This window comes from Ambystoma mexicanum, chromosome 1p (genome assembly GCF_040938575.1).
Source record: "Ambystoma mexicanum isolate Mex_15411 chromosome 1p, UKY_AmexF1_1, whole genome shotgun sequence".
Taxonomy (NCBI): Eukaryota; Metazoa; Chordata; class Amphibia; order Caudata; family Ambystomatidae; genus Ambystoma; species Ambystoma mexicanum.
Genome location: NC_090921.1, coordinates 782,170,518 through 782,183,479, shown reverse-complemented (window position 1 = coordinate 782,183,479; position 12,962 = coordinate 782,170,518). Strand labels below are relative to the sequence as shown.

Genomic DNA, 12,962 nt, shown 5'->3' with positions numbered 1-12,962 from the left:
GCTCGGGATGAAGCAGAGCCTCACTCAGTCGTGTTCCTACCCTGCTATTGTGAGTAGGATGCAAGTAGCGTGCTCTGCTCGGCCGTACCGGGTCTATTGCTTCAATGTTCTCCCAGTACCAAAGCCTTGACAAGCCAGTAAATGTGTACACAAACTGTTCCTCGTAAGAAATAACAAAAAGAAGCAAGATTTCCTCTCGCACAGAAAAAAAAGCAGTAGCGCAGGTGGGATCAGTGCAAGTTTAAACTTTAAGAAAGATGGCAGCAGTGTGCAAAACAGCACAGATAGCAGTGGCACAACTTCCCACAACCCCCCAAACAGCAGATGTAGTACGTGCAGCAGCAGCAGCAGCAGTGCTACTGGGGACCTTTTATTTTACAGAAAGGTACAACACTGTCAACAGCAGAAATACAATACACCCTCTCCTTTTCCCCAGCGCAAGCTCCCCTCAAACTGAACGGACACAACAAGGGTAGCAGGACTGCAATTTAACATGAATGAAAGAATACCACAAAACTCACAAATAATTTAGTATGTTTAATACCAAGTGATTAACACATTTTGCAAAATGCTTCTATAAAAATATATATGTTGTATAAAGCAGCTATGGTAAATATGTATATGAAAACATGTATTTTTCAGGTTTTGTATAAAATATTGTGCAGATACCAAAAAGGGCTCGTTACTGAAAGCATTTTCGCACACCCTTAAACAAATCCTCTGCTGTTGCAGACAGGTGCCTGTCAGCAGAATTGTGACTAGCTATTAGACAAAAGTTATAAATCTTGGGCTGGCAAAAAAGACCCTTTCAAAATGTGCTCCTCTCATAAGTGGAGCACGGGCCATGTGTCCACTTCTACACTGCCCAGACGACGTGTAAACCAGTGCGAAAAGCGCTCGACTGGCTAAGGCACAAAATGAAGCAGCTATGGCAAGGGTAACGCTGTGTTTCACATTTTAAAACATGTGGGCAATGCAGTAAAAAGTGCTATATAGCCGCCAAACTAGAATACAGCTTTCGACTGTTTGTATTGAGCTTCTGGTTGGTGATTGGCCAGTGGGGAAATCCAAACTCCCTAAAAGAAAGCAAGGCTAGCCCACGCAAACCGTAAAAAAATACTAGTGTGCCACTGTATCTTAATCAATCCTTGGATTTGAAGTGGCCGTCCCAACATGAGAGAGGTGGAAGCTTCCAAACGAACCATGGACATACACAGTTGGGACTGCGAGCTTACACTTCATTTGGAGAAAGTATGGCTGGAGTTTCTCTTGAAGAACGCAATAGGAAACGAGCACATCCCCCTTGTGTTCTTCTCTGGTGTTTTTGTCCAGTTTTGGTTACATTTGTTTCTGACAGAATTGATCCCATGCGTTTGTTGGGTTTGCAGTCAATATCATCAAGACGTTAAAGAGGAACTACAGCCAGGCTCTTTCTAAATCAACAAAGCCCCCAGAAAGCTTGAAATATTCTAAGAAAAGTGCTTTTTAAACTGGACTGAAAAAAAGGTTACATCTAACCCACTTGGAGATAGGTAGATTATAGCCCAGGTGGGTAGAATGGAACATGTGCTAAAGGCCAGTTGCAGCCCACCAATCCAGGTTGTAATGCATTTGTAATAGGACTGACAAATACACGACTCATCTGCGAGTCACCCTGGTAAAGAGTTTGTATTTCATCAGACCAGAATACAAGACAAACTCCTAAAATGCATAATTACACCTACCTATGGTAAGCCTCTCGCACATTCCTCCATCATTGGCACTTCCCCCAAGCACAACAGTGAACCCATACTTTTTGGTCTGGTTGAAAGTAATGGATGTGAAGGCTGTTCATGCCTGCTTCTACAATGTGTCTCAAATCTCATCAGGGCATTGCCCACTAGGAGATGTAAAACCTTCCTACTCAGTTGGAAGACAATATTGTATCTACAAAAGGAAGATCTCTGGACCATTTAAAAAGCTAGTGTATCAAATACATGCAGCAGCTAACAGGGTATTTTCTATTTTTACAGCCATCCAATTCTAACATCAAAACATTTTATTATTCAATATAACAATGCAATCACGTTTTTTGAAAAGTTTCAAAACACTTTAAAAACTTTTACATCAGTGTTACCACATCTGATGGTACAACACATCAATAATCAAGGCAATCTAAAATCAAGTCACTATCACCCGATTACCCATAGTATAGGTCCTCTGACTCTAATTGTGCACACTATGATATGCTTTTGCCCTGCTTATAAGTTTGTCATAAAGGGCTACAGTATGCCGGACATCCAAAACAAATACTTAAAATTCAGCTAGAATTAGTTACTTAGAAGTGAACTATTTGGATTTGATGATATTTCATGAACAGGGTTCCATACTGGTAAAGCCCTTTGTCAAAGCCACAGACAAAAATGCGTTACTCCACTACAATAGTCACCATGGACATATAAAGAACAATCTCCCTTTTGGACAATTTGTACGTTTAAAGTGCAAAAACAGCACTGGGGAGGCTTATGAGGAATTAGTTAATGTGTTGATTAAGAAATTAAAATCTCGAGGCTACCCATCTAGAGTAGTCAAACAGACAGCTGAAAGAGCATTTATTAAAAACAGAGAGGCTCTATTAGAAAAAAAGATCCACGCAGACAACAAGAAAGAATCCCCTAGTGTTTGCTAGCACTTTTAGTAACTTATCCTACAAAGTGAAGAATATGATTAAGAAAAATTGGAGAAAGCTGATGAATACACCAACCCCCTTGATGGCTTTCAAGGAGAGTACTAATATATGGAATATCGTCATGAAGAACGATATACAATCTGAGAATAGTAACAGGTAGACACAGTATGGGGTCTAGCGCGCATTACTGGACACCATCCATGTGGACAATGTTTTTGTGTCCCCAAACCAAAAGAACAGGGACTGTGAATTTGGGATTAACTACAGAATGGCAGCTCAAAGAACATACTAATTGTAATACTGCGAATGTGGTGTATTTGATCCAATGTCCATGTGAATGGATATATATTGGCAAGACTAACCGTAAATGCAAGACAATGATGATTGACCATAGGAGCTTAAAGAAGAGAATTGAACAAGCACCCTTACTCAAACATTTTATAGAAAAGAAACATGAATTCACTGAATTTGAATGGGTGATTTTGAAGCAAGTGCAAGGGAAATCACAGGAGGATATAAACAAGAAACTAGTTATCCTGGAACAAAAATTGATTTTCTTGACCAAAAGCCAGCGCTTGTGATGCATTTACCTTGAAGTCTGTAACAGCGACTCTGGTGGTTGATTTTGCAATCTAATTGTAATGATGTATTGCGATATGTGATTATACATGTTTGGGAATTTTTGAATTTTATGGTTGAACACCACAATGAGACTCTGGTGTTTGATTTTGCCATTTAAAATTTTTAGTGACGTATTGAAATATGTGATTATATACACGTTTGTGAATCCTTAAATGTTATGGTTGAACAGCGCAATTTATTGGACTGTATCATTTCCCTGGTGTAATAAGAATGTGAAACGTTTGAGACAGCTTGGTGGCTCTAAACTCACCATGTAGCTATTCTTTAAATTAAAATCAAGGACGACATTGCCCATAATTCAGAGCGTAGTAGGAGGTTTTATCCATGCCGTTGAAGACATCAGTGGAGTTAAAACACGCCCACGCTGTTAAAGGGCTGTCCATGTGATATCACTTACATAGAGACGTAATATGCCTATGTGTGCCGACTCTATACAATGCAGATATCGGGTCAAGCTCGTGAACGTGATAATGCGGATCAGAATTAAGTAGCCCTTTGCTTACCTAGGATTGACTCTGTGAATGGGGGATTTCTACAAATAAGAAGCAGCCAGAGTCGAAACAGATCGCATAATGGAAGTGATAGGCGATCTTTGGCCCCTTTTACATGCACTTCTACTTGTGCAACTATAAAACTAGAAGGGCTGATTTCAATCCTTGTCTGTTTCAGAGCCGTTCCATTCAATTAAGCACCAGTGTGGGATCCATGTAATGTTGGTGCATGAGGTTTTACCCATCTTTGCCTTCAATAACCAAGAAGTTAAGGGTCTAGAAGTTCATTGGGGAGTCATTTGGTCCTCGAGCTTAGAGCATCAATTCTAGGAATACAATGAGATGTATTTCTTTGTAGGGGAAGAATAGGAAGAGTAACTGTGATTGAAAAACAGCCTGAGCAACATTTTTTATTACCTTTACGTGAAAACCGGAAATCAGTGACACCATACAGGTAGATGAAAAACAGTCTACTTGTTACCCTTGGGTTATATATAGGGGTGTTGCTTTTTCATTTATAGATTTTTTTAGATGCATATATAAATATATGTATCATTTGTGTATCCATTACTATAGGTATCTGCAGGCAAACTACACGAGAAAAAATAGAGGAAACCATTGCAAATCCTTAAAAATTGGTGGACGTTGACATCAATCACTTCTTTATAAAAAATACACACAGCCCCTGATGAATGTCCGGAATTCTGTAGCCCTTTAGGACAAAAACTTATAAGTAGCGCAAAAGATTATCAGTGTGCAAAATTAGGGTCAGAGGACCTATACTATGGGTAATCAGGTGATATGGACTTGAGTTTAGATTGACTTGATTATTGATGTTTTGTACCATCAGATATGGAAACACTGATGTAAAGGTTTTAAAAGTGTGTTGATGAACCTTTTCAAAAAAAGTGATTACATTGTTATATTGAATAATACAATGTTTTGATGTTAGAATTAGATGGATGTACAAATAAAAAAAATACCCGGTTAGATGCTGCATGTATTATTACTTGATGTTCAAGTTTTTTTTAATGGTCCAGAGACCTTTCTTTTGTAGATGCTTATACAATGTGGCAACGACGTTCTTTGGAAGTCCATTGCTCCAACCAGACCATGAAACCCAAGACTGCAGCTAGCCGCTCCAAGCAAGGGGAGACTTTGCAAAAAGCGAGCATTGTCAGCCATTAAAATTCACTCCTGCTTCATTGTATAGATGACCACTCAAAAGTTGTGTTCTCTTAAAAAAATAAAAAAAAATAAAAAAAAAGAAATTGACCAGTGCTTTGAGACATGCTGCAATTAACTCAAATAGTGAATATCAAGAAAGTGATTTTTAAAAAGACTATCCTGACTCCTGCCAGCAGGTGACAGAATTTACAATATCCAATTCTGTGGGGCTTAACATTAAGAAAACGCACACATGCATAATAGAATGCCACTTGTAAATTCACCCCATATTGCTTCTTTATCCCATTTCTACGCGCTCCAATATTTGGCAGATAATGGTGATACTGATACAGGGAAATAATGAATTGCCCAGGAAAACGCAATTTTGTCTAGTGAGGAACTTGTGATTAAAACTCCTTTCGCCTGGTCCCATAGATGACAAATTGCACACCATGCCATACCACCTCCAATGGGCGGATTAGTTGGGAGGTGAGAAAGAAGTCTCATAACAGCAGTGTTAATGAGTCTCTTCCTTGACATACAGGCACAGCCCCCGAGCCCAGAGTGGCCAACAGGCACTAGATCTTAATGAACAGGACACCGGCCACCACTGAAAAACCAAGAATCAATACAATGAGCTTGGGTATACGCTCTTTGGTGGAGTTCAGTTCATGGGGCAGTATTTCCAGAAAGGTGATGTAGATGAAGGTGCCTGTTGCAATACCTTTCAGCACACTGCGTGTGAGCTGGTGCACCGCTCCCCCCACTTCACTCAGGCTGACACCAAGCCCGATCCCCAGTGGCGACATGACAGCAAAGAGAAGAAGGCAGAAAAGCACCACCTGCTGGCGAAGACGGCTCTGCACCAACTTCAACGTCACACTGAACGCAATGATACATTTGTGCAGCAGTAGAGCCACGCAGATCTCAAGCACCTTGGAGGCATCCTCCTGCAGCCCCACTGCAAGGCCCTCAAAGACAGAGTGCAGTGAAAGTGAGAACACCAGAATGAACGAGCGTAGTGCTGAGTGAGAGTTGAAATCGATGTGGACGTGGACTCGCTCCTCGCCCTGGTGTCTGGACTCAGCAGTAGGGCCATCGTGCCAGTGTGGGGCCTGGAGGCGATTTTCTGTAGATGTCCCCAGAAGTGCTCGCGTCTCCTCCAGGGACCCAGACTGATCTTTGTAGGCCAGAACGATTTGCTCCATCACCAGAATAAGGAAAAAGCCCATAGCAATGATGAACTCCTGCAGCGGGAAATGAAGCTGAAAGAAGAAAGGCAGTGTTAAGAAACTGATTCAGACCATGTCAGACAGAGCAATAGAGACCGGGGTCTCAAAGAAGATGGGCAAAGACATGAAGATCACAGCAGTGAAGCACATCAAGGGTAGGCGAAGAGGTCTAACAGGCAATAGCGCAGGGCAGATCAGAGGCTCCGGGGGCAATAGAGATAGGGGGGGTGGGACATCTACAGATGGTCTGATAAACGCATGCGGCTCAAGCAAGGTAAAGGAATACAGACAGTCAGGGGACTATTAGGGCAGGAGCAAAAAAGACAGATGGACGACAGAGGGTAGGAAATACAGACAGAATAGGATCCCCTCAGACAAAGCAGAAGAAACTGGGGCCTGCCCGGGCATGAAGCAATACAAAACGGATCTTCATGGTTGGTGAATCAATACCGAGTGTGGGACTATCATGAGCAGGAGTAATACAGATGGGAGAGGACTAAGGCTCTTGTGGTCAGGGGACGGTTACATAAATGGGAGATTGAGCAATGTAGACTGGGTTCTCCCGGTAGACTAACTAATACAGACAAGGGGCTTTTAGGAGAGACAGAGGAACAGGTCTGCGAGAGATGGGAAAGTCACCTTTATGGATTTATACAAGCACTACCTCCAAAAACCTACACATACATTAGAAAACAGTACAAAATTAGATCATGCGGTTGGAGGGTTTGATAAACAGAAAGTGGCTGAGAGTAGTGACATGAAGTAGGTGGGCCTTATGAGAGGACGGAAATGCTGGAGAAAAGGGGCAGAAGGACAAAAAGCAGCAGGGCATTCCCAGAGTTTCGAGGCATCAACTACAAAGAATCAGAAACGTGAATGGGCAAGAAAAGGGCTTGGGACCACAAGAAGGTTATAAGAAGCAGAAGGAAGGGAAGGAATAATTATTAATTAAAACCAGCTAGAAAATAAATATGGGAAGAGACCAAAACATGTAAAAACAATGGAAGTGGAATGAATATGTGTGGATGAAGAAAAATTAAGTAAGTTGTGGAAGAGGGAAGTTTAAGAAGTAGACCAATGAAGAAACAGGTTGGAGCAGGAAAATTAATTGGGCTGGAAAACTGAGGACAGCAAAAATAATTAAATGATACATTTAAGCAAGACACACATTTTGCAACTTTAAGAAAGATAAAATGTTACAAATTGTATTACGTTGATAGACAGGAACGGACAAGGGGGAAAATATGGGGTGAATAAAAATGCTGCAAGCTGAGATGGGAGGCAGATTTTCAGGAGGAAGATCTTTTACAAGCTCACTCCCTGGCTCAACTCACTTGTGTTCGGGGCACTTCTATCTTTGTGGCTAACCGTGCAGTGGGACCTCTGTATCCTTTTCAGTGTAACAGTCCTACCAGACTATGGGTAGTACTGCAGGCAAGCATCGTCTTCCCCTTTTGAGTGCTACACCAGCAGGGGTACAGCAACCAGTTTGCTGGGAAGTCACTGAGGCTCCAGGCTGTTCGCTATATTAAAGTCCAATAATTCTTGCCTCCTACTGGCCCCAAAAGCTAAACTTTCATTTGTACTGGAAGGATGCTTGCATCTGGAATCTGGAATGCACTACCACCTGATTTGAGGTCTTGCTTCTCACTAGTGTCCTTCAAAAGTAGACTCAAGACCTTTTTGTTCGAATTAACTTCTTTCCCATGAACTCTCCTCTGACATTTGGCTCTTGATGACAATTCCATTTATAGTTTCCTGTTATATGTCTTGTCTACGCTTCTATGCCTAAGGGTTATGTCCCAGCACGTTACAAATAAAATATATAGGACAGCCACCCTGTTTGAATGTTGCAAGTGCTTCCATAGAGTGCTGGGATCACTGCAAGCCCAGAGTCTGGGATATTGGTATAACATCTGGAGACATTAGGTCAATCACACAGCCAGGAATCCAAAGACTAAGACTGCAGAGGGATGCCAGAGGACGTCTAGTGATACCTACATTGGTCAATGCAAATCCACTGTCTTGCAAACCTCTGCCTCTTCTGGGACAGGGGAGTCCTGTACCTGGTGCCTCCCGCCATTGGACTAGATGGACCAACCAGTACCAAGCTCTACTGTGCTGTTGCCGCCTCCTGGAACTTGAAAGTCACTGGGCCTGTCCCCACCCACACCTGACACCAAAGGTGAACACTGCACCCATGACCAAGGGACTGAATATGCACTGCTCAACATCAGGGACAATTGTACTCAATGCCTCGATTACCTGGGGTGGTTGGCTTCTTCACCTGGAGTTTGAGGAGCTGGGATTCAACCCTTTTCTGCCACCCACATCGGTCCCAAGTGTTCTCTATGGGCATAAAGTCTATTCCTGCAGTAACCTGGACTGACTTTCGGTTCCAGTGGTGTCCTGGGATAGGTAGCTTCTCCCTGACAAATTAAAAATGAATTCTCGGGCTGACTTAGACTACCTCTTGCATCAGGCCCCTTTATTCTCCATGGGAGAACTGTAACTAGTAGTGTTACAAAGTATACCTTAAGTACCCAGGTTCTAGTTTACTTACCTTGAACTTTGAAAACATTGATTTTAGAATAAGGATTGAGATGGTGAGGTTCAGTCTAATGTGATGGTTTGCATTATAAAGCATACAAGGCCTATGCAAGATTTCCTCAAGATGTATGTCCAACAGAACGCTGATGGAGCCTTTTACAGTCAATTCAAAGAGTAGGCTTCTTCCAATATACATGTAAATACAAACAAGCTTATGAAATTGACATGCATCATAGAAAAAATATATAAATCTGTTCATAAAAAGTAATTAATTTATCCATACAGTATTCCATGTGAATACTAAATCCAGGAAACACTACATTTGTACTTTAAAGCTTAGCTTTCATTGGTAATATCACATTATCCAAAATGACAAACTGCATGTGAGCAACAGTATGTTGCAATTCTAAAAAGTGCATGACCACCAAGATCTTCGATTGTGTATGCAAACATTTGATTTATGTTCCGTCCATCTATTATGTTTTTCACACTGCTAACCCTACATAGCAAATGCCAAATGGACATTAATTCCATAGTTTACCTGGGTTTTGTCGTAAGTTAGAGAAGGGAGCAATCTGATAAACCCCCCTCCCAAATAGGGATAGTTGATATAGTTGCCTTGAATTAAATTGTGGCTGTGTTGACAAATTAGTATAAAAGGTACTGTACCAACCAAACCCGAGTTGGTGATCTAGTGGTACATATAGCCATTACAAATATATCTTTAAATTATATATATATATATATATATATATATATATATATATATATATATATATAATGATAGATTACTCACCCTAATCGCATTTAAGATAGTTGTATCTGCTTAGAGTCACATTCTCAGCATAGTCCGACATCTAGTGGCAGTCGCAGAGTATTACAGAATTTGTTTTCAAAGGTCAAAAACTGAGGTCGAGAAGACCGTCCTCCGTAAATCAAGTGTATGGATGCTTCTCTCAGCTGTGTTGGATGGATTTTGAAAGAAGGTAGGATGTTCTATAGGTTAACGTGGAACTTTGAAATGAACTTAAGTGAAAACCTAGGGTGTGTTCTGAGGACAACCTTGTCTTTGTGGATTATGAAGAAAGGGTCTTGTACGCACAAAGCTTGCAGCTCCCCGACTCGTCTTATAGAGGTGATGGCTACTAGGAATGTGGCAAGTCAAATGTTTTAGGCTGGCTTTGTGCATAGGCGGACCCATGAGTTTGGCGAGCACAACATTAAGATTCCAACCCGGTGGAGGGTTAGAGATGGGAGGGTATAGCTTCTTCACCGCTACCACGAATGCTTTAATGACAGGAACCTTCCACCAGGACATCTTGTTTTGTGAAGTGGTGTAAGCCGACAGAGCCGCCAGGCGTACTTTTATGGAGTTGAATACTAAACCGGAGTCTAGTAGGTATAGCATGTAATGTAGAAGGTTAGCTCAGGAACATTCGATTGGGTTTAAGGTTTGTGCCCGCACTACATCACAAATGTCTTCCACTTGTAAAAATAGTGTCTGGTGTTGGGTTTCCGTGCCTCCTTTAGGATATCCATACACCTTTGTGGAAGATTTACATAGCCTAATTCTATGACTTCAGGAGCCAAGCTGCCAAGTTCATAGATTGAGGACAAGGGTGAGAGATGCTCCCTTGTGTTGTGTTAGCATGTTGTAGGGGCACGGGAGCTTGATTGGGTCGCACATCGCCAGTTTGAGCAGATGTGGAAACCAAGGTTGTCTCGCCCACATAGGAGCAACCAGGATTAGAGTCACTTGCTCCTGGTGCATCTTGTACACAATCCTGCTGAGGAATGGCCTTGGAGGAAAAGCGTAAGCAAATTTCCCCAACCAGTTCATCCAGAGGGCGTTCCCCTTGGACCCTGGTTGTGGAATACTGGACGCGAAGTCTAGGCATTGCGCGTTTGGGCTTGTGGCGAACAAATCCAACAGGGCATGACCCCATTGGGAGAATATTCCCTCTAGGATATCTTTGTTGAGCTGCCACTCTTGTTCTTCTGGTAGAGGGCATCTGCTTAGAATGTCTGCCAGAGCATGGAGCTCCCCTGGAACACGTTGAGAGGTTAGGAACATGTTCCGCTGAGTGCTCCCCTCCATATGTTTTGGGATAGCTTGGACAGACTGAGAGTGTGTGTCTCCCTGCTGGCTTATGTGGAACATGCCAGTGGTGAGGTCTGTGAGGATTTGCACTGTGATTTGAAAGATGTTGCTGAAAGGTTGAAGAGCCTTGAGAAATGGCAAAAGTTCCGGTTAGTTGATGTGTCTTTGGGCTGTAGCGGGTGTCCACTGGCCTTGGGCTGTGTGGTGGAGGAAGTGAGGCCCCCCCCCATCCGGCGAGTGAGACGTCTGTAGTTAGGATCGCTTGTGCCAGCAGAAGGGTTTTCCCTTCAGCAGGTTGTCCCTGGACCACCAGCGAAGAGCCTGTACCAGGGTTAGCAAAACAACCACTAGATCGTTCCTCTGACTGCTTGCCTGAGACCACTGATTTGCTAACCATTCCTGCATTGGGTGCATGCGCAGGCGCGCATGTGTGGAACCAAGTAAATGCATGAGGCCATCATCCCAAGCAAGCGCATTGCTTTGTGTACAGTTATCTGGCGACCGGCCTTGTAGTGAGGTACTTGCAAACCATGTTTTGTACTCTCTCGTTTGACAGGAAAGCAGGCTCCTCTTTTGTCTTTAGAATTGCTCCTGGAAATTGTTTTATTTGGCTGGGAACAAGACTATTTCTTTTCATTGATGTAGAATCCCAAATTGAAAATAAGTTCTATTGTTTTTTGGGTATTTTGTCTGCAAATTTGAGGAGACTTCCTGGTGATTAGCCAGTCATCCAGATAAGGCTATACAGGGATTAACTCTGCAAAGGTGTGCTACCACTACTGCAAGCACCTTTGTGAATACTCTTGGTGCTAAGGCGATGCCGAAGGGGAGCACTTTGAACTGTTAGTGAACTCCCGCTATTATAAATCAGATATTTTCTGATCGCAGGGAGCATTGAACATCTTTCATATCCAATGTTGCCACTTAGACCCCGCGTTTTAAGAGGGGGGGGGTCACCTCTTGAAGCGTGGCCATGCAAAACATTTGGGGTTGGACATATTTGTTGACAGGGGACAGATCTAGGACTGGGTGCATGGAACAATCTTTTTGGCACATCAAAGTACACTGAATAAATGCCCTCGTTTACCCGTTTTGCTGGGACGATCTCTATGGCATCCTTTTTTCAGCAGTGTCTTACATCTTCTAATAGTATGCGCCTCACTTCTGGCATCATTTTCTGTGTTTTGGTGGGCGGTTGGGTGGTTTTTGTAAAGGTTCGATGAAATACCCACCGGCCACGGTGGACAACACCCACTTGTCTGATGTTATCCCCTCCCATGTGTGGGTGAAGTGTGAAATTCAAGTTCTGACTGGGGTGGCATGGGAGGGACCCTGCAGCAGTGCATCATTGTTTGGGATGGGTGAGGTTCTGCCTCTTCCTCTGGATCTTTTATTTTCTCTTTGAAAAACAGAAGAGGAAGATTGTCCTTGCGATGGTCCCCAAGTTGAAGACTGTCCGCCAGAGTGTATCCGGAAGAGCGTTGTGAACCCTGACCCCAAAACCTTCTGGAGTTTGAAGACCCACTTTGTATGTAGGGCTTGTTTGTTAACTGGCCAAGGGATTTAAGAGCGTCATACTCCTTTGCGCTTTTGAGGCCGTCTTAGACAGCCTTATCGAAAAGGACATTAGGTTCCACCAGCATGTTAAAGAGGGTGGCCTGTGTCTCTTATTTAAAACAAGACTGTCTGAGCCAGGTGTGGCGCTTGATGAGTGTTCCTTCTGCGATGATGCAGCCTGCATGGTCCGCTGCATCCTAATTATTCTTAAGGGTGCAGTTAGATACCTGCTTGCCCTCAGAGATGGTGCTTAGTAATGTGATTTTAGGGGTTCTGCAACCGTTTCAACTTGGTGTTCCAAGTCATCCCGCTTGTGGCAGCCATAACTAGCTAGGGGTATAGTGTTATTTGCAATTCTAGCTTGATATGCCGTTGAGGAGGCAACCTTCCTTCCAAAAGTGTAGATTTTATTTACTCTCTTTGTCTGGCAGGGCTTCAGCCGACGCCAGAGGAGTGCTGCCAGCCCTCTTTCTGTTAGTGGAGACGACCAGCAAGTCAGGTTTTAGCTGACCCCTAATATACAAGGGGGTCGGGGGGGTGTGTGGGTGCTGGCC

General features: G+C 43.0%; 1 protein-coding gene across 3 annotated transcripts in view; it reads right to left on the bottom strand.

Annotated features, from left to right (window-relative positions):
- Positions 1-4,697: 4,697 nt before the first annotated feature.
- SLC39A1 (solute carrier family 39 member 1) overlaps positions 4,698-12,962 on the bottom strand; it is a 191,780-nt gene continuing 183,515 nt past the window's right edge. For all 3 annotated transcript variants that reach the window (XM_069651484.1, XM_069651478.1, XM_069651493.1), the window contains one exon: positions 4,698-6,233. In XM_069651484.1, the coding sequence (XP_069507585.1) occupies positions 5,547-6,233 (687 nt within the window). In that variant the 3' untranslated portion in view covers positions 4,698-5,546. The remainder of the gene's footprint in view (positions 6,234-12,962) is intronic.